The 21,547-nt window shown below is 43.9% G+C and overlaps 1 protein-coding gene across 5 annotated transcripts in view; it reads right to left on the bottom strand.

The window, feature by feature from the left end:
• Nucleotides 1–269: 269 nt before the first annotated feature.
• Nucleotides 270–21,547, bottom strand: part of LOC110528236 (nck-associated protein 5-like) — a 99,951-nt gene continuing 78,673 nt past the window's right edge. For 4 of the 5 annotated variants that reach the window (XM_021610122.3, XM_090241504.1, XM_090241507.1 and 1 more), the window contains 7 exons: nucleotides 17,379–17,537; nucleotides 10,871–14,142; nucleotides 8,875–9,043; nucleotides 8,685–8,763; nucleotides 8,337–8,588; nucleotides 7,942–8,075; nucleotides 270–3,621 (listed from right to left, as the gene is read on the bottom strand). In XM_021610122.3, the coding sequence (XP_021465797.3) occupies nucleotides 3,376–3,621; nucleotides 7,942–8,075; nucleotides 8,337–8,588; nucleotides 8,685–8,763; nucleotides 8,875–9,043; nucleotides 10,871–14,142; nucleotides 17,379–17,537 (4,311 nt within the window). In that variant the 3' untranslated portion in view covers nucleotides 270–3,375. The remainder of the gene's footprint in view (nucleotides 3,622–7,941; nucleotides 8,076–8,336; nucleotides 8,589–8,684; nucleotides 8,764–8,874; nucleotides 9,044–10,870; nucleotides 14,143–17,378; nucleotides 17,538–21,547) is intronic. The other variant, XM_090241506.1, reaches the window with a different exon arrangement.

Genomic DNA, 21,547 nt, shown 5'->3' with positions numbered 1-21,547 from the left:
ATAACCCTAACTCTAATCCAGAGTATTGCATTTGCAGAGTACTGAAACAGCAAGAGAGTCTTGTTTGTTTCAAAATCATAGCATGCTCTGATGTTTCATGGATATTGCGAGCTTTTAGAAAGAGGTGTTCAATCAAGAGCCTTGAATGAATAAATTAAGATTGGCAAGCGAGCTCAGATTTTTATTTGTTGGGTTCTTGCATTTGTTTAGAGCCATAAATGAACAATCATAATTTTGTTTTTACAATCTTGATAAATAAAGCCATAAACCGTAATCTATTTTAAGTTTAAGCTTTATTAAGCTTCATTTAAGTGGAAATGGTATATACACATCACTTGAAATACTATTTACCAAATCAGAGTAATAACATGAGAATACCCCAGAAAACAGAACACCAAACACAGACCTCTCATGGAAAAAAAATTACTTTAATTAAATAAGACTATAGTACAAAAATAAATCGGTATCAGAATAAAAACGTCTATAACAACAATGTCAACGACATCAACAATAACAAACAGTTCATTGATTATGATTTGCCCTCAAAAATAAATAAATAAATACAACAAATAGATAGCTGCAACAACCTCTTTGAATGAAGTGACGTAAATTGAGTCCATAAAGCAAACATATTAAGTAGAGATTTCACCTCTATGCCACTCCATCCTGGTCAGCATTGCCATAGTTAAGGTGTATGGTGTTGCTAAGACCCATGTTTGACTGACACAGAGGGAGTCCATAAAGGCTTCCCTGCAGATAGATGACGTGTGTTACCATGGTGTTAACATGTAGCTGGCTACCTATGGCTCTCCCAGTTACTTCCAATGGAATGAAAAATGCTACCATCTGAAGTACTGTAGTTGGTTAGTTATTATTTAGTTGTATATGGTTTGGTCGCAACGTAGAACACAGTGATCCAAGACAAAATGATTGTGTTAAATATGTCCCATGGAAACATTTGAATTATGAGATGATTGTAAAAAAGAGAATGGGCTTCATGTCACACACTTGTTTTCCTTTAGCCATGATTCAGATGGGGTTGAAAGGGTGGACCGGCAGCACATATCCTGGAAGACAACCTCTTCAACTCAAATCTGTTCTCACAGAGAAGTGTATATACAGTAACAGTCAGATCTCCATTTCCATGGTATAACACAGTAGTTATTATGTTAACTCCGAGGGGGGCTGAAGGACAAGCAATGTTCAAAGTGGGATTATGAAAAAATGTGAACGAGAAAAGTCAAATCCATGTCAGTTTGGAAAGATCACATGCTTCTGAAAGCAGAGTTTGGAAGCACAAGGATGTCTTATCCCTGAAGAAGTTTGTGGGGACTTATGAAGCGGATGGAACTACTTATGAGGACATAATCAAGTACATGGGCTGGGAGGGAGGGAGGAGTCCATGTCCTTCTTAGTGTCTCTTGGTGCTGTTCTGAAGTGGCTGTTTAAACAAGGGGTGCATTCCAAATGGAACCACATTTCCTATATAGCGCACTACTTTTAACCAGAGTAGTGCACTTTAGGAAATAAATTTAAATACAGCACTTCTCCATTAGGATAACCTCTGATTCTTACGAATGCTAAATGTGTTTAGAAACCATACTCTTCCATCTGTAAGCCTGCCAAAACACTTGTGTGTACATCATGGGGTAGCATCTGCAGTACAGCAATGGTGATCGTACAATGATCCATGTCGAACATTCCTATAGCACAGACATTTTGTCTTTCTTAATTGTACAACAGTAAATGGATTGAATGCGTGTCTGTCTGTGCCTGTTAAAGGAAGTAAGCAACTACTCTACGTTCAGTGGGGCTGGATCGTTACTTCTTCACAACTACTCTACGTTCAGTGGGGCTGGATCGTTACTTCTTCACAAGGAAGGCCTACATCCATCTTTTTGCTTTAGTGGAGCAATTTAAATAAAGTAGAGTTATCGGTTCAATCGTTTCTGGCAGGATAAATATGGAACCTGTGCCAAACGAGACTTTTGGCAGGGTGCGTTATAGAGCAGTGGACTAAACAGCCGACAATGAGCCTTTTAAAGGCATTTTCCCCAGACATTCACATAGATCGCATTCATGGGAAACACTGTGCATGTCAGGTTAAGCACAAATGACCTTTAAAAAGTCTGTTAAAGTACGCTGTTCTTTAACTCGTCTTAAATTGAATCCTGGCTCATGTATGCCAACTCAGTTAATAGTATATAAAAGGTGGATGGATCGTGTCACTTATTTAGTCTTTCAGCTTGTCAAACTATTTTGAGTATTAAATAGCAGCTCAGTTTAGACCTCCATTGTTAATGGTGCATTCACAGGCTGCCTATATAATGCTGTTATAATGGCATTATTCCTGACAAATGTTTCACTACGTAAAACAGTCTGACAATGCATTAAACACATGTAAAACATTTGACTCTTGGTTGAGATTCTTCGCATTTCATTGTCCATAACACATACACTACTAGGTAATGTCTGGTCATAAGTGTAATATAATGGCTGTTGTCATGATCTGCCACTATGTGTTACAGTAGGTTGTGAAACAGTACACTATATGGCAGCTTCAGAGAAAGTGTGAACTTCTTTCCCCTGGTCAGAAGCTCATTGACATAGTCATAGCTAGTGTGGAGACCCTGCATTAAGTCTCACTCACATACACACATCCTTCCATTCATACCCATACTTTTTTATTTTACTTAAAATTACATGATACATAACATGTAACAAAGCACAACAGGTAAAAAAACAAAACATAACTGAAAACAGGGAAGTTTATTATAGTCGATCCCCACATTGCAACATATTTAGTGGGCAGTAAAATGTGGTTGTTTTCTGGCATTAATGGCTGCCCAATTTTCCTAGACTGAAACATGTCCATATCCAGGACAGACTTGAAAAACCCCTGATACCAGCCACTTCTTGGGGCCGACCTCAGGAGCCTGGTTAAATTATTTAACAACAATTCTTCAGATTATCCAGACCATGGTGATCGTGTGGCTGTCTTGAACGTGTTATTTTCCCATGCATCTCGTCGGTGTGTGTACACATTTGAGTTGAGCTGGTCTGTCATCAGATGCTTGTTGCTTGGAGAACAACAGTGCCCAATTCTCAGTCTAGTTCCACAAAGGATGTGTGTGTGTGTGAACATCAGTCAACCTGAGGGTGAGTTTTCCAGCAGTACTAACCAAATCTCAGCAAAGTAGACAGGGTCAGCAGAGAGAGCTGTGTGTGTGGAAGAGGGAAGGAGGTACTTCAACTTGGTCTGCCTTATGGGCTGGGCCACCATTACAAGGAGGGATGGATGTGCATCATTAGCCGTGGTTTAAAGGGTGTCGGTTGGTCCATCTCTCCCTCTGTTCCCCTATCTGTCCCTGGGTCCTAGCCCTGGCTGCCACAGGAGGACAGGCTGTCGTAGAGGGAGTCACTGAGGGATTCAGGCGTCTCTCTCAGGGACAGGAGGTCCTCTGGTCTCTCCTTCACCAGCTCCAGCCCTCCGTCCTTCCCCACCTCCGAGGCGCTGGGCATCCGCCCCTTACCCCGCTGGTTAAGCCCTGTCTGGAGTGGCAGGGGGAGGCTGCCTGGGTCAGTGGCCAGGGGGCGCTGGGGGGAACACTGTTTCAAACTCTTGGGGGAGAGGAAAGGTGGGCACATGAAGAAGGGGGAGGGTGGAGGGGAACAGGGGAGGATATGGATGATAGGGAGGGACAGGGGGACAGAATTATGCTATAGTTAGTTATTTTAGGACAAGGTGAGATTTAACAGGTTCTAGGGCAACATGTGCACCGTTGCATTTGACTGGGTTCATGCAAGTGATTGATTGATCATGCCTGGGAGAAATCCTCACTATCAGTATAATGCAATTTAGCAGTATGCCCAGAACATTGTTTTGAGACCCGAAATGGGTGTCCCAGTTTTAAGGTCTCAGCTTGGAGAGAAGAAGCCTCGTATTGGGGCATTGGTTGGTCACATGCATGAACCAAATGTTAATGAATAATAAATGATGAATGATAAATAAGCTAAATCATGCAAATATAACTTGTCTGTGTAAGCAGTAGAAGAGAACTAACGGGACTGACCCAGGGGAGCATTTGACAGACAAGTACTACTTGGTGCATTAAGTTTGTTGGAACCTCTCCAGCTTTCCAATAATAAAGAATTATTAATTTAATATTGACTTCAGGTGTCCCTGGTGGTAATTTCCGCGACAGTCAGTAACCATGCTTCCATTCAACTCACTACGACATGGAAAAGCATGCACAGTTTATTAGGCTACAGATTAAATGAGTTCTGATGAATTTCACAGGGTGGTGAATGTGCACGGCGATAAGTTTGATTTTCCTTTCTAATAAATATCGAAGGTCTTTACCCTTTACACTCGTTAGAATTGGTCTATATGGATAGGGCTAAATTGAAATGTTTCTTATAGAAGAAATATGAAATGCATAACCATGTTAGCAATTGAAAGGGACAGTTTGGAGATAATGGGAAAATTATTAGATCAAAAGGTAAGAATACAACAGTTCACTTGACAAGACTGAATCCAAACATTACATTATTGATTTTATATGAATTTTACATTTACTGTACTTTGCCACATTTGTTTATAAATACTCTGGATACTTTCAGTGGCATGATAAGACTATTCCTGGAAAATGTGGGTTAGGTCCAACATAAGACAACAAATGTCAAGGGTTTGAGTGAGAGGACTAACCTCTCCAAAGTGTGCAATTTCAATGCACTTTAATGACTCAAAGAGTCAGAGTTTTAGCTCTCCTAGTTGTGCTGTTAAGGATCTAGAGCACACTTCATTTTGAAGACATCCCCGCCATCACACAATTACTGTTGTTGTTTACGCAATCCAGAAACAGCCCATTATAAATAGCAATCTGGGTCAGGTGAGCATGATTTGAAAGCTTGTTCTAGTTCCAACATGACTAGCGAAGTTAGAAAACATGATCTTACAGTGTTCGGCTTCACAAGGCAGTTCAGAGAAACAGATGGTAATGTTGGTGGGTATAGAAAGGAGTCATGAGTGCATTCAGGTTCGTGTGCTGCAGCAGATTCTCTTCAAGAATAAATAAAAATGAGCTCATTCTGTTCAGAACAACCCAGGGTATGACGACATGTCATCTTGTAACTGTACATCAGACATAGTGATCATAAACATTTGACACTGTAGTTGTATAGGAGTTTTATGATTTGGAAATGTGAAGTGCACATTTGGACTCACGGGTCTTTGGCTTGCTTGTATGTATCTTTCAAAATACATTGAGTCATCTTAATTAACATTTCCCGCACACAGACATATTTTTGTTGTTGTTGCAAAAGTTGCCCAATTACCGGGAGGGATGGGGGCAACTTGTTGTCACGTGCGGTGCTCAAGTTCACAACGGCTGCCAGGAAAAACCCATACAGCGCTGTGAAGTCCAGAGCCAGAGCTCTGATGTCATGTATAGCATGTTACTGTACAGTCACTACATTCCAATTTAGGTGCCTATTAGTGCCCAAATATGCCACTGTAAAGGGTTAATTTGTATTCTGGTGACATGATGATGATCGGTGCTTAGCTGCTAATTGACAAATTAAAAGTGGGCACATTTGCTGTTTATTCATAATCTCATCATGTACCCTCTACACTGTATCAATGAGCTGTTTGCTAGAGTACCTGTGCCAAGTGGGCACATTTGCTGTTTTCGCAGGACTTTTTATGCCAAATGGGATGGAAACATAACTTCTATTTTTTTTTTTATTCTGTGAATTAAAAGTTCTACAAGTTATACTTATGTGCACTACGTCATTACGCACAGCTCTTCATTCGTAACAAGCCAGTTTGATGGAAACACTGCTGTTAAAATGCATATATTTCTTTGTGCACTCTTTACCCTCAATAAACTTCAAATTTCTAAAAAAAAGGGAGAACTTGGCATTAAAAGCTGTGGACTTTCTGTGCATTTCAGTCCCAGTCTGCCATTAAAGCAGCCCATTCAAAGGGAGAGAGTCAAAAACAAGTTAGTCAAAACCCCTTCACCCTCTCGTTTTCACAGCAACGCCCCCATACCCGAGAAAAGGCAGGATGAGCTCTCACTCACTCACAATGCTAATGGGACTCTGGTGCTGACAAGGGATAACAACTGACAGGCGACAGTGTTCAAGGCCTCAGCTATCTTTCTATCAGCCTTATCTCTTAAAATACAGTGCCTTGCGAAAGTATTCGGCCCCCTTGAACTTTGCGACCTTTTGCCACATTTCAGGCTTCAAACATAAAGATATAAAACTGTATTTTTTTGTGAAGAATAGACAACAAGTGGGACACAATCATGAAGTGGAACGACATTTATTGGATATTTCAAACTTTTTTAACAAATCAAAAACTGAAAAATTGGGCGTGCAAAATTATTCAGCCCCTTTACTTTCAGTGCAGCAAACTCTCTCCAGAAGTTCAGTGAGGATCTCTGAATGATCCAATGTTGACCTAAATGACTAATGATGATAAATACAATCCACCTGTGTGTAATCAAGTCTCCGTATAAATGCACCTGCACTGTGATAGTCTCAGAGGTCCATTAAAAGCGCAGAGAGCATCATGAAGAACAAGGAACACACCAGGCAGGTCCGAGGTACTGTTGTGAAGAAGTTTAAAGCCGGATTTGGATACAAAAAGATTTCCCAAGCTTTAAACATCCCAAGGAGCACTGTGCAAGCGATAATATTGAAATGGAAGGAGTATCAGACCACTGCAAATCTACCAAGACCTGGTCGTCCCTCTAAACTTTCAGCTCATACAAGGAGAAGACAGAGATGCAGCCAAGAGGCCCATGATCACTCTGGATGAACTGCAGAGATCTACAGCTGAGGTGGGAGACTCTGTCCATAGGACAACAATCAGTCGTATATTGCACAAATCTGGCCTTTATGGAAGAGTGGCAAGAAGAAAGCCATTTCTTAAAGATATCCATAAAAAGTGTAGTTTAAAGTTTGCCACAAGCCACCTGGGAGACACACCAAACATGTGGAAGAAGGTGCTCTGGTCAGATGAAACCAAAATTGAACTTTTTGGCAACAATGCAAAACGTTATGTTTGGCGTAAAAGCAACACAGCTCATCACCCTGAACACACCATCCCCACTGTCAAACATGGTGGTGGCAGCATCATGGTTTGGGCCTGCTTTTCTTCAGCAGGGACAGGGCAGATGGTTAAAATTGATGGGAAGATGGATGGAGCCAAATACAGGACCATTCTGGAAGAAAACCTGATGGAGTCTGCAAAAGACCTGAGCCTGGGACGGAGATTTGTCTTCCAACAAGACAATGATCCAAAACATAAAGCAAAATCTACAATGGAATGGTTCAAAAATAAACATATCCAGGTGTTAGAATGGCCAAGTCAAAGTCCAGACCTGAATCCAATCGAGAATCTGTGGAAAGAACTGAAAACTGCTGTTCACAAATGCTCTCCATCCAACCTCACTGAGCTCGAGCTGTTTTGCAAGGAGGAATGGGAAAAAATGTCAGTCTCTCGATGTGCAAAACTGATAGAGACATACCCCAAGCGACTTACAGCTGTAATCGCAGCAAAAGGTGGCGCTACAAAGTATTAACTTAAGGGGGCTGAATAATTTTGCACGCCCAATATTTCAGTTTTTGATTTGTTAAAAAAGTTTGAAATATCCAATAAATGTCGTTCCACTTCATGATTGTGTCCCACTTGTTGTTGATTCTTCACAAAAAATACAGTTTTATATCTTTATGTTTGAAGCCTGAAATGTGGCAAAAGGTCGCAAAGTTCAAGGGGGCCGAATACTTTCGCAAGGCACTGTATGAATAAAGAGCGGCGCTTTCATAATTTGAACGTAGATTAATAAGATGTAACATGTCAGCACAGAGTAAATGGATGTGGTGTTCTTCTAAATTTCTCATTAGAATGGAGATGACTGACTCACTCACCCTTCTGGATGGGGTCCCCAGGTCTCCCTGCACATCCAGGTAAACATCAGTGGCTCCCGCAGAGCCTTTCAGATTGGAAAAGGTCCAGTTCTTGGTGAGGGGATTTTGCATATGAGCTCCATAGGCATCTATATCTATAAGAGCAAATTAAATTCAAAATGGAAAAAAAGAGTGTACCTCAGGTGTTTTGTTGAAGGCTTAAATATACAAAATATTTGTTTTGCAGGATTTATCATTATATTAACACAACTGATAAAATATGAACTTTCAACATTTTTTTTTTTGTGTAAAATGTCAGCATTGAAATGGTCTACATGAGAACACAACAAGTCCTATGGTAATACAAAGTCTAAGCTTAACCTCGTGGATTGTACTGGACAGTTGCATGTTGGTACCTTTTCCCTCCAGCCCTGAGCCATACAGGACAAACGGGTTGACTTCATCCAGAGATGACAGCTCTCTCTCCAGTGTATGGGCCTTACGCGGAACCTTCATCATGGCCCCATGCTTACCCTGGGAGCAAGAAAACCCTTGCTCTCCCTGTGGCTTCCCCTTAGGGATGCTCTTCCCTGCCATGCTACTGGCGTAGTCTGGCATGGGGAACGTGCCAATGCCACTGTCGAGGGTGCGCATGGAGGCCCCAGAACCTAAACAGTGAGGAAGGAACAATCAAGTGAGACTAGAGTCAGAGCTACTCAAGGAAAATAGACGACTGGCATTATTATGACTCAGCATCATGCTACCTGTAAAATGCTGAGAACTAATGGACTCTCCCAAGCTGTTTTCTGATGTGACCTCATCCTTGCCGATCATAACCGAACCCTGAAACAGCAAGGGTTAATGACAATCATATATATCACTGACACTACATGTGTAGTTTATTAATCTTTCTATAGTGTATCAGAGGAATACGACAGAGAGAAAAGAGTTTACCTGGGCTATCTTGTCCTTGCTCTTGGTGTGGCTGATCCCGTTCCTCTGGTGACTGAAGTTGGGCCGCGACCTCTTAGAGTCAAAGGAGAGGCGTCTGTGTGTCATTCCAAAGGTGGTAGGTATAGCTCCCCTCTCGTCCACCCTGTTTCCAGAACAAGACGTCGAGGGACTTAAGGAGGAAGACGTTACAACAAACTCATAGGGGAACTAGCTTTCGACTTAAACTCCATTTACAAATCCAATTTGATCAGATATGAATCATAAGAGAAAGAGGTTACCCTTTGGCCAAGTTTTATAATTATCTTATGATCACAAATTTAGTACACTGACAGCCCCAGTCCAATATATCCTAGACAGGGTTTGGATGTACAGTGGGGCAAAAAAAGTATTTAGTCAGCCACCAATTGTGCAAGTTCTCCCACTTAAAAAGATGAGAGGCCTGTAATTTTCATCATAGGTACATTTCAACTATGACAGACAAAACGAGAAAAGAAAAATCCAGAAAATCAGATTATAGGATTTTTTATGAATTTATTTGCAAATGATGGTGGAAAATAAGTATTTGGTCAATAACAAAAGTTTCTCAATACTTTGTTATATACCCTTTGTTGGCAATGACAGAGGTCAAACGTTTTCTGTAAGTCTTCACACACTGTTGCTGGTATTTTAGCCCATTCCTCCATGCAGATCTCCTCTAGAGCAGTGATGTTTTGGGGCTGTTGCTGGGAAACACAGACTTTCAACTCCCTCCAAAGATTTTCTATGGGGTTGAGATCTGGAGACTGGCTAGGCCACTCCAGGACCTTGAAATGCTTCTTACGAAGCCACTCCTTCGTTGCCCGGGCGGTGTGTTTGGGATCATTGTCATGCTGAAAGACCCAGCCACATTTCATCTTCAATGCCCTTGCTGATGGAAGGAGGTTTTCACTCAAAATCTCACGATACATGGCCCCATTCATTCTTTCCTTTACACGGATCAGTCGTCCTGGTCCCTTTGCCGAAAAACAGCCCCAAAGCATGATGTTTCCACCCCCATGCTTCACAGTAGGTATGGTGTTCTTTGGATGCAACTCAGCATTCTTTGTCCTCCAAACACGACGAGTTGAGTTTTTGCCAAAAAGTTATATTTTGGTTTCATCTGACCATATGACATTCTCCCAATCTTCTTCTGGATCATCCAAATGCTCTCTAGCAAACTTCAGACGGGCCTGGACATGTACTGGCTTAAGCAGGGGGACACGTCTGGCACTACAGGATTTGAGTCCCTGGTGGCGTAGTGTGTTACTGATGGTAGGCTTTGTTACTTTGGTCCCAGCTCTCTGCAGGTCATTCACTAGGTCCCCCCGTGTAGTTCTGGGATTTTTGCTCACCGTTCTTGTGATCATTTTGACCCCACGGGGTGAGATCTTGCGTGGAGCCCCAGATCGAGGGAGATTATCAGTGGTCTTGTACGTCTTCCATTTCCTAATAATTGCTCCCACAGTTGATTTCTTCAAACCAAGCTGCTTACCTATTGCAGATTCAGTCTTCCCAGCCTGGTGCAGGTCTACAATTTTGTTTCTGGTGTCCTTTGACAGCTCTTTGGTCTTGGCCATAGTGGAGTTTGGAGTGTGACTGTTTGAGGTTGTGGACAGGTGTCTTTTATACTGATAACAAGTTCAAACAGGTGCCATTAATACAGTTAACGAGTGGAGGACAGAGGAGCCTAAAAGAAGAAGTTACAGGTCTGTGAGAGCCAGAAATGTTGCTTGTTTGTAGGTGACCAAATACTTATTTTCCACCATAATTTGCAAATAAATTCATAAAAAAATCCTACAATTTTCTAATTTGGTCTGTCATAGTTGAAGTGTACTATGATGAAAATTACAGGCCTCTCTCATCTTTTTAAGTGGGAGAACTTGCACAATTGGTGGCTGACAATACTTTTTTGCCCCACTGTATGTCATTCATTCTCAGGTAAATTATCAGGTTATTTAGGAATACATATCATTATTACCTGTTGAGGAGCTGCTGCATGAAGTTCTCTGCGGTCAATCCTCTGCACATGAGTGACAGTTGGCCTTGGGCCTGGTCCATCACCACCTCACATGAGTGGCCTCTGCCAGAGCGGTCCATCCCGACCCTGTTCACATATGCCCGCTCCTCTTCCAGCGCCTTCCGCAGGTCCTCTGCTTTCTCCATCAGCTTGGAGATGTTCAGGCTCTCCACCACCTTCTGGGGACCACCTGTCTTAGGGTCCTTAGCCCCTCCGCCAGAGGCAGACGATGACGAAAGAGATGAGGACATGTTGATCTTGAACTTGGACACTTCCGGTTTGCGGTTGAGGGCGGGGAGCTTGCTCTTCCTCAGGCCGAACCAGTTGGCGATGCCATTGGAGGCCTTCTGCTTTGGCTCGGCCACCTGGCCCTGGTCCTGCTCCTGCAGCTTCAGCATGTTTTCCTCGATGCCACGCATTACCTTCTGCTCAATGGCAGACTGGAGCACGGGTGGGCCAGACGAGTACTGCTTTTTATCCTCTTTTGCGATGGCTTCAGTAGATGGCCGTGGTGGCAGAGGGGGAGGCGGGAAGCTCTCTGCATGGCCAAAGGTCTTCTTCTTGCCGGCTGGGAGCTTGGTTTTGTCCTCTGGCCGAAGTGGGTTTCTCTGAGCCAGGGCACGGTCCTCAGGAATGGGTTTGACCCCTCTGGGATAAGAGGAAGCTTGACCTACCTTTGAAGGGGACTTTGACGGGACTTTAGTGGGGCTGTTTTGTGGGCTGGGGGCAGTTTTACTGTGGTGGCTCTGGGTGATGGGGCATTTCCCATAGCTCCGCACCACTGGAGCAGTCTCTGTGTTGGAGGATGATGTGCCCATCTTGATCTTTGGACCCTCTGCTTTTGCTACATATATCCTGGGAGAAAACGGTGTCTCCTGCTCTCCCTTGGGTATCATTGATTGGGTGGCTGAGGATTTGGTGCCCGATTCATGTATTGGACCAATCACCCTAGTGTGACTGCCAAGGCTGGTTTTGGGGTAGGGCTTCCCATCCACGGAATCCGTGGATTTCTGATTTCTGTGCTGCTCTGCTCCAGTTCGCTCACCTTGCCTTTCAGTGGTCTTGCTTTTCTCAATATTGTTGGTGGGGGGTTTGCCTAGGTTACTTTGTACATCCTTCTTGTCCACAGACTGTGCACCTACTGGCAGATCTTCTGTGCTCTTCAGTTTCCCCAAAGCAGCCAGGCGCTCTTTGAAGGGGTGGTGACTGGACTCACTCTGGGAAGTCTTGCCCTGCACCAGTCTCTTGGGGTCATCTCGCCTGGCTGAAGACTGAGTTGGCTGGGCAGGTTCACAGTTCTGTTGGCTGGCCTCTGGAGCTGCACGGTGCTCCTGGTGCCTGTCCCTCATGCTGGAGTAGCTGGGGTGACTACTTTGTGCTTTACTGGCGGCGGAGGAGGATGAGGAGGGGAGGCTGAAGTGTTGGTTTGGCTTGTGCCAGACGGGGCTTTCTGAGTCAGTGTCCTGGTCAGAGAACAGCTGGTCAGCCGTCCCTGGGGACGAGTCAGGGTGCTGTGAAGACGGGGGGCTGAGGAGGCTCTCATCTTGCTGACAATGCTTCTCTACAGGACCCTCGTGTTGGGGGTAAGGGAGGTACTGGGACTTCTTAAGACCCTCCAGGAACTGGGGCGTCCCATCTGAGGGGCAGACATTCTCGTATTGGGGTACCTTCTGAGAGCCCCTTTGTGCATGAGAGGAGGGGGGTGCCTTTGTGCTATCGCTGAGTTTGGGCGCAAAGTGGCTGCTGAAAATAATCTCCTTGGCCATGGGAGGGGTGTCCACAATGTCCTCTGATTTGGGTGGGGAGGTGGGGGCGGAGTGTGTGGCAGGGTAGGGGTCTGTTTTGGAGGAGGATGAGGATGGCTGCTTCTCCCTCTCTGTGGTGGTGGCTTTGCGGGTCAGGACGGGAGAGTGGTACACCTCATAGTTGTTGTTCCTGCAGGGGATCTTGGAGCTGCGGGTGAGCTGGGGACTTAGACGGAGGGGGTTGCCTGGTTGTGCCTGGTTGATCCCCGGAGGGATCTTCAGGAACTTGAGCAGCCGGGACGGGGAGGAGATAGGGGAGGGCTTGACTTCACTCAGACCTGAAGAGGGAGAGGTGGGGCTGAGTGCAAGCTTGCTCTTCCCAGAGGGATTCAGGGCCTGAGCTGAGCTGTTCCTCTCAGGCACTGGGGCTGGAGAGTAAGATTCCACCGTCACCTTCTTGGAGACAGACGTTTCATTGGAGAAGTAGAGCCCGTTGCAGATCTGATCACTCACTTCCTGCTCCTTGAGATATCCTGGTTCCGTCTCAACATGGTCTGTGTGTGAGGTAGAAGAGTGCAGGCTGTTGTTCACATTGTGTGCCGCTGCCTCTACTTCCAGGTAGCAGCACTCTTCCAAACTGTCCTCGTTCTGGCTCTGCGACGTTGCCATGACAGCCTTTATGTGCTTTATATCCTCACCGTGAGAGGGCTGTACCTCCGCCTGAGGCGGAGGTTTGCCGGACGGATGCTTGTCTGTGTGTTTTTGTAACTTCCTGGGGTCCTGACCTAGCATCCCATAAAGGTTGTCTTGGCTTAGCAAGGAGAGGAAAGGATCAGAAGAACCCAGACCTTCTGGAGTGCGCTCTAGAAAGTCCAAAGCTGTTTTGCGCATGTAGCACTGGTTTGTGCTGTCAGCAGAGAGGAGGTGGGAAAAAGCCGCTGCTTGGGGAGGGGTTGTGCTCTGTGCCGATGCCCCCTGGTCCTCTGCACAGGCCTGCCTGTTAAGGATCTCCACTCTGGCCTGGTGTGAGGCACCGTGGCCCTGGGCACACTTCAGCAGGCTGTCCAGGCTGCTCTTCTGGGAGAGTATGTGGCAGGACTGACATCTCCCGTGTTGTTGTTGCTGAAGCTGGGCATGGTCCTCCTGGAGAGCCCCTTCTCCATTGGCATAATCGTGAATGTCCGAGTCAGAGCTGGAGTGGTGGCAGCGTGACGATGGGTGTGCCACCGGGCGCTGTGGGGCAGGTAATGCCTCAGAGGACATCAGGGATATCTGGTCTCTCTCCATGGAGACCGGCACCTGGCCCAGGTTATGGTGGGGGGACAGGCAGGAGGAGGGGTGGAACTTGAGTGGGTCTGACTCCTCCAGCTTGCGCAGGACCTCTAGGATGTGTGCTTTCTTCTTGAAAAACGGAGACAGGGCCTCCATGGAGGTGGCAGGGGCCCGGGCCAATGCGGCTGACCCGTTCTGTGTGCGGTCCCCATTGCTCTGCATAAACAAGGACATCAGGATGGAACTTTGTTACATCTTCATCAAACAACAAACTTAGAACAACACTTCAAGTTAAGTACAGTACGACTGCTATCTGAAGATGTGCACAATGCCTCCAACATCTAACACATTGCATGCACGGTGCACCAGGAGTGATATGCATTGATTTCATGCAGACACTCGATTGTGGAGGTTCCTTTTTACTCTGTTTTTTCTTGGATAAGTAATGACTTACAGAGGGCCTGCAACTCTTGTTTCAAGTGAATGTACTCGTTTCAAGTTAACAGTCCAAGTCACCAATGACTATGTCACAGCAACAGAGGACATCCTGAGAATTCTGAGCACCCTAGTCCTGAGAGGGGGAGGAATAAGTTAACGACAGATTGGGAAGGAGAGAAGACTGGAGAAGCGACTGAAGCTACTTTGGTTACACATGGCCTGCCAACCTTAGGAAGCTGTCTTTATCTTTAATTAAATATGCAATTAATTCTGTAATCAGTGAGAAAATGTATTCTGCTCTCTTCCGCCCGCCTCATTACCACTTCCTGAAAAGTGGCAATTAGAGGTCGACACAGGAGTGAATTATCCCCCCCCCGTACTATCCTAATCCCGCAACAGTTCCCTAACCACGGAACTTTACAGTCCCGCCCGATAAAAATTGCTCCCATCCTGTGCAGAAATCAGAAATAAATTCTTCCATTAACTGCTTGGCTGTCTCCACTCTGAGTGTGAGTAGCCACCCAGCTAGCATATAACATTCAGAGAGCCATTTGTTTCTTAGAGCTTGGTGAAAGTGTGGTTGTCATATGGTTACTCTATATACAACCTTCCCACAACTTTCTGGGAATGGTGCAACATAGTGGCTTTGGAACATTCTCAGCACATTTAATGAACTTAACAAGAAAAAAGTTTAATTTTTTTATGGTAATTTCATTACTTTAACAGAACAATTCTCTATGAACATTCTCTAACTGGTTTGGCATTGGGAATGTTCTCAAATTGTTCCAAGAATGTTAACACAAACAACATTTTCTGTGGGAATTTCAGTACTTCGAGAAAGTTAAGAACATTTTCCATAAAAACCACAAGAAAACCTTTAACGTTCAGAGAATGTTCTAAGAATGTTATTTAAAAACATATACATTCCATTCTCAGCATCAACAAAACTCTCCATCCTCTATCTTGTTAAGTGTGTTGGCTGTGCCCACTAATTGGCCACACCGGATCTTAATGAGTGCTTGTTTCCTTTGAAATGGTATTGGTAAAAAAAACATGGCGCATAGGACTAATTCCATGGATAGAGAACAGAAGATTACTTTATCACATTGGATGTTGTATACTTTTTTCATTTATTTAATAAACAAATGTATCACATTTTTGTGTTATTTGATCACTCAGGTTCCCTTTATCTAATATTAGATTTTGGTTGAAGATCTGATAACATTCCGTGTCAAAAATATATATATGAAAAAGAGAAAATCAGAAAGGGGACAAACACTTTTTCAGGGCACTGTATATACAATCTGGATGGGAGCTGCACCTGGATCAGTGGAGCTAGGGGGAGTTGGGAGCAGTGCAGAGCTTAGCTGAGGATGTAACTGTATTCAGTCAGTCAATAAATGTATATACTCTAACCATGGTTCATTAAGACCACAGAGACAAGGGGCTTGCTTCTGCATTACATTAGCTGGTTATCCAAAGCTCTGGAGGGAAGAAATAGCATTTGGATTGAGATAAAGCTAAATAACCCTTTTTCAGCTCCCATTATCCCTGTGAGAGCCTTTATATTCTAAAGCAGCATTTCAACAGCGAACTTCACAGGTTTGTGTTAATGGGTTCACTAAAGGTATATTGCATTAACTATAAATTGACCCAAAATCTCCCCCTCACTACATTATTGTGTAACACCCCAGGGATATATGAAGGGTATACAAAATGCAATCTGAAGACTCTGGGATGATGGCTATGTTGCTTTGAGACTTGGGGCCAGAGAGAAACCAAGGATGTCTGATGAAAATAAAGGGAGAGAAAGAAAGGAGTGCATAGGTTGAGTGTTTGTTCAGAGGGAAACAAAAATCTAAAATCAATTTGACACCTCTGTCCCTGCCTGACAATGAAAAACCAATCAGTTTCCCTCAGTGTTGAAATGACTGGTTCTCCCTCTTTCCTTTCTTCCACTTGTTTCTCAGTCATTTGTCAGCAGAAGTCTAGTGCTGGTCATCGGGCAGTGATTACAGCGGCCTATTTTGAGAACATTAGAGGGACTTGGTGAGAGCCGTTGGGGGTACTTAGGTGAGTGTAGGGGAAAAACAGGTGGAACTTTCACAGCAGAAAATTGAATGGTGGCGCTAGAACATTGAGCAAGCCAAGCCCCTTTCAATTATATTGATTTGTGGTTCAATTGATACTGGGAATGGGAATTCCGGACTTGGGTGACTGGGGGACCTCCTTGGAACATATGAGTATGAAAATCAACATTGTGATTACTAACAGCAGGGGTCCAAAGCTGGTGAAGCAGAGGTAAACCAAATATGACTTTGCTGAGCTGCATAAGGTGGGACAGAGGGCTGATTGACATTGTGACAGTATCCTATGCGATAGTGGAATGGGGTTTACGATTGGCTTTGAGATCTGGGTTAAGGGTCAGAGTCATAGAGATCCTATAAATATACAAATAGACTGAGTATACAAAACATTAAAAACTGACCAGAACTGACCAGGTGAATCCAGGTGAAAGCCATGATTCCCTTATTGATGTCACTTGTTAAATCCACTTCAAATCAGTGTAGAGGAAGGGGAGCAGACACGTTAAAGAAAGATTTTTAAGCCTTGAGACATGGATTGTGTATGTGTGCCATTCAGATGGCGAATGGACAAGACAAAATATTTAAGTGCCTTTGATCAAAGTATGGTAATGGGTGCCAGGTGCACCAGTTTGTGACCATAACTGCAATGCTGCTGGGTTTTTCACGCTCAACAGTTTCCCGTGTGTATCAAGAATGGTCCACTACCCAAAGGACATCCAGCCAACTTGACCCAACTGTGGGAAGCATTGGAGCCAACATAGGCCAGCATCCCTCTGGGGGGTGCAACTCAATATTAGGAAAGTGTTCTTGTTCCTAATGTTTGGTATACTCAGTGTATATATATCCTACATATATACATTTGTAATTTTATGGTCACATTGAAGTTTTAGTTGGGGGTTAAGGTTTGTGTGTGGGCTAGCTGCTCACCTTTAGTTCCCCCTGGTTTTTGGACACCAGCAATTTGTCACTGTCCATGGTCAGGGGCTCTGTGCTGGGCTCTGTGCTGGGCTCTGTGCTGGGCTCTGTGCTGGGCTCTGTGCTGGGCTCTGTGCTGGGCTCTGTGCTGGGCTCTGTGACAGACACCAACTGGAACAGGAGAGGACAGGGAAAGAAGAATGTCAGTAACGGCACCATATCGACTATTGTCATTATTTGCACCCTCTCCTGATTTCCTTTAACCTGCCTCCTAATAGACAGAGAAAATGGCATTACCGGAGTGGGCCAGCCTCGTTTCATTCCCATCCTAGCGCTGAGTAATTAAATTGCTTCGGCATTGAGATGGCATCAGGTTTCCTTATAATATTCATCAAAGAAAGGTGATGGCGGGGGAAGAGGCATTCACTCTGCATGTGAGGGAAAAGGTTTTTTCCCCTCACAGGTAAGAGAGAGGCAAAGAAAGCGACGGAAGAATACAGAAAAATGGAGGCATGGGGAAGAAGGGGGTTGGGGGAGCTGGGGACAGTTTCCATTTACAGTAATAGAATGTGCCACTTTGCCCTCCTGTGAATTACAAGGCAATTTATTTTAGATGAAATGCTGTATTGATATTTCTGCAGCAGATGGCTTCTCTCTCTCCTATCCCCTCTACCGTGGAGTGGGTGAAATACTAATAGAAGATAGAGAGAGGGAGTTGGTGTAAACAAACAGAGGTGAAAAAAAGAGAGGAATGGAAAGGGATAGAGAAGTGGCGTGGGAGAGAGAGGTGCCAAGTGTCATACACTTCAAAGAAGAAGAAAAATGATGACCAAGGTCACTGAACATCTTTATCAAAGACAAGATGATCTCTGCATCTGTTCTTTTGAAGCCAAATTCACGGAAACTTCAGAGTCGTTGTATAATCATCTTTAAGCTCCAGAGTGGCGCAGCGGTCTAAGGCACTGCATCTCAGTGCTAGAGGGCTCACTACAGACCCTGGTTCGATCCCTGGCTGTATAACAACCGCCCGTGATAGGGAGTCCCATAGGGCGGCGCACAATTGGCCCAGTGTCGTCTGGGTTAGGGGAGGGTTTGGCCGGGGTAGGCCATCATTGTAAAATAAGAATTTGTTAATTGACTTGCCTAGTTAAATAAAGGTTAAATAAAAGTCTCAGCAGGGGATTCTAAAACCCTGTAGCGTTTTTTTGGTTTCTTTCAACAAGGCCAAAATGGACAGAGTAAGAGCTCCAAGAAGCTTTCAGGCTCCAGGCTATAGTCTATTTTACAATTGATATTAGATATCAGTTTAGGTTAATACAGTGGGGCAAAAAAGTATTTAGTCAGCCACCAATTGTGCAAGTTCTCCCACTTAAAAAGATGAGAGGCCTGTAATTTTCATCATAGGTACACTTCAACTATGACGGACAAAATTTGAAAAAAAAATCCAGAAAATCACATTATAGGATTTTTAATGAATTTATTTGCAAATTATGGTGGAAAATAAGTATTTGGTAACAAGGTTTTCACACACGGTTGCTGGTATTTTGGCCCATTCCTCCATGCAGATCTCCTCTACAGCAGTGATGTTTTGGGGCTGTTGCTGGGCAACACTGACTTTCAACTCCTTCCAAAGATTTTCTTGGGGGGTTGAGATCTGGAGACTGGCTAGGCCACTCCAGGACCTTGAAATGCTTCTTACGAAGCCACTCCTTCGTTGCCTGGGTGGTGTGTTTGGGATCATTGTCATGCTGAAAGACCCAGCCACGTTTCATCTTCAATGCCCTTGCTGATGGAAGGAGGTTTTCACTCAAAATCTCACGATACATGGCCCCATTCATTCTTTCCTTTACACGGATCAGTCGTCCTGGTTCCTTTGCAGAAAAACTACCCCAAAGCATGATGTTTCCACCCCCATGCCCCACAGTAGGTATGGTGTTCTTTGGATGCAACTCAGTATTCTTTGTCCTCCAAACACGACGAGTTGAGTTTTTAACCAAAAAGTTATATTTTGGTTTCATCTGACCATATGACATTCTCCCAATCTTCTTCTGGATCATCCAAATGCTCTCTAGCAAACTTCAGACGGGCCTGGACATGTACTGGCTTAAGCAGGGGGACACGTCTGGCACTGCAGGATTTGAGTCCCTGGCGGCGTAGTGTGTTACTGATGGTAGGCTTTGTTACTTTGGTCCCATCTCTCTGCAGGTCATTCACTAGGTCCCCCCGTGTGGTTCTGGGATTTTTGCTCACCATTCTTGTGATCATTTTGACCCCACGGGGTGAGATCTTGCGTGGAGCCCCAGATCGAGGGAGATTATCAGTGGTCTTGTATGTCTTCCATTTCCTAATAATTGCTCCCACAGTTGATTTCTTCAAACCAAGCTGCTTACCTATTGCAGATTCAGTCTTCCCAGCCTGGTGCAGGTCTACAATTTTGTTTTCGGTGTCCTTTGACAGCTCTTTGGTCTTGGCCATAGTGGAGTTTTGAGTGTGACTGTTTGAGGTTGTGGACAGGTGTCTTTTATACTGATAACAAGTGCCATTAATACAGGTAACGAGTGGAGGACAGAGGAGCCTCAAAGAAGAAGTTACAGGTCTGTGAGAGCCAGAAATTTTGCTTGTTTGTAGGTGACCAAATACTTATTTTCCACCATAATTTGCAAATAAATTCATTAAAAATCCTACAAAGTGATTTTCTGGATTTTTCTTCTCATTTTGTCTGTCATAGTTGAAGTGTACCTATGATGAAAAGTACAGGCCTCTCATCTTTTTAAGTGGGAGAACTTGCACAATTGGTGGCTGAATAAATACTTTTTTGCCCCACTGTAAATCCAAAGAGCAGCAAGGCATCATAGTCCTTGCTGTAATATTTCAATCTCACATCTATCTGACTATATCAACACAGAATAGATCACTACGCACTATGGAGGATATGTGATAGAATTCTAAAACTAGCCTTCATATAACAGTTCCACATTTCACCTTGACAACAATCACCTAAGCAACAACAATAATGAGATCAGCGTGACAGAGATGTGTGATAGCTTCTCATCTCCCTACCAAATGAAAGCAGATTACCTCAGAAACAACGTTCTTATTAAGTAGTAAACAGAAACAGGATGACACATAGGACCATACTTTGATCGTGTTCTGAATATAATCATAATGAACAGGAGACAAGCAAGGCAGAAAAGAGGTTCTCCCTCTCCCCCAGTGGTTTAGATAAGCATATCACACACAGGCAAAAATGAGTCTCTCCAATTTGATGGGATAGACGTTATTTTCTCTGTGGGTATTCTGATGTGAGGAATTATGGAAAAAAACATTCATATCCAAATTCTCATTAACAGTCCAAATGATCCGAGAGCCAACGGACAGACTTAAATCCATTCTTTGGTCACACTTTCAACAACAGTCTGTCAATACTAATTTCTATATATTTTATTTCACCTTTATTTAACCAGGTAGGTTAGTTGAGAACAAGTTCTCATTTAAAACTGCGACCTGGCCAAGATAAAGCAAACAGTGTGTCAAACACAGAGTTACACATATAATAAACAAACATACAGTCAATAGTACAATAGAAAAAGTCTATATACAGTTGAAGTCGGAAGTTTACATACACCTTAGACAAATACATTTAAACTCAGTTTTTCACCATTCCTGACATTTAATCCTAGTAAAAATTCCCTGCCTTAGGTCAGTTAGGATCACCACTTTATTTGAAGAATGTGAAATGTCAGAATAATAGCAGAGAGAATTATTTCATCACATTCCCATTGGGTCAGAAGTTTACATACACTCAATTAGAATTTGGTAGCATTGGCTTTAAATTGGTTAACTTGGGTCAAACGTTTCGGGTAAGCTTCCACAAGCTTCCCACAAGAAGTTGGGTGAATTTTGGCCCATTCCTTCCCGACAGAGCTGGTGTAACTGAGTCAGGTTTGTAGGCCTCCTTGCACGCACACGCTTTTTCAGTCCTGCCCACAATTTTTCTATAGGATTGAGGTCAATCAATCAATCAATCCATCAATCGTCTTTAAAATGTCCTTCTTACATCAGCTGATGTCACAAAGTGCTGTACAGAAACCCAGCCTAAAACCTCAAACAGCAAGCAATGCAAGTGTAGAAGCATGGTGGCTAGGAAAAACTCCCTAGAAAAGCCGGAACCCTAGGAAGAA

The sequence above is a fragment of the Oncorhynchus mykiss genome, chromosome 7 (genome assembly GCF_057628025.1).
Source record: "Oncorhynchus mykiss isolate SJ-2025 chromosome 7, ASM5762802v1, whole genome shotgun sequence".
NCBI classification, from domain to species: Eukaryota; Metazoa; Chordata; class Actinopteri; order Salmoniformes; family Salmonidae; genus Oncorhynchus; species Oncorhynchus mykiss.
Note: the sequence above shows the minus strand (reverse complement) of the source record. Positions and strands in the feature narration are given on the sequence as shown.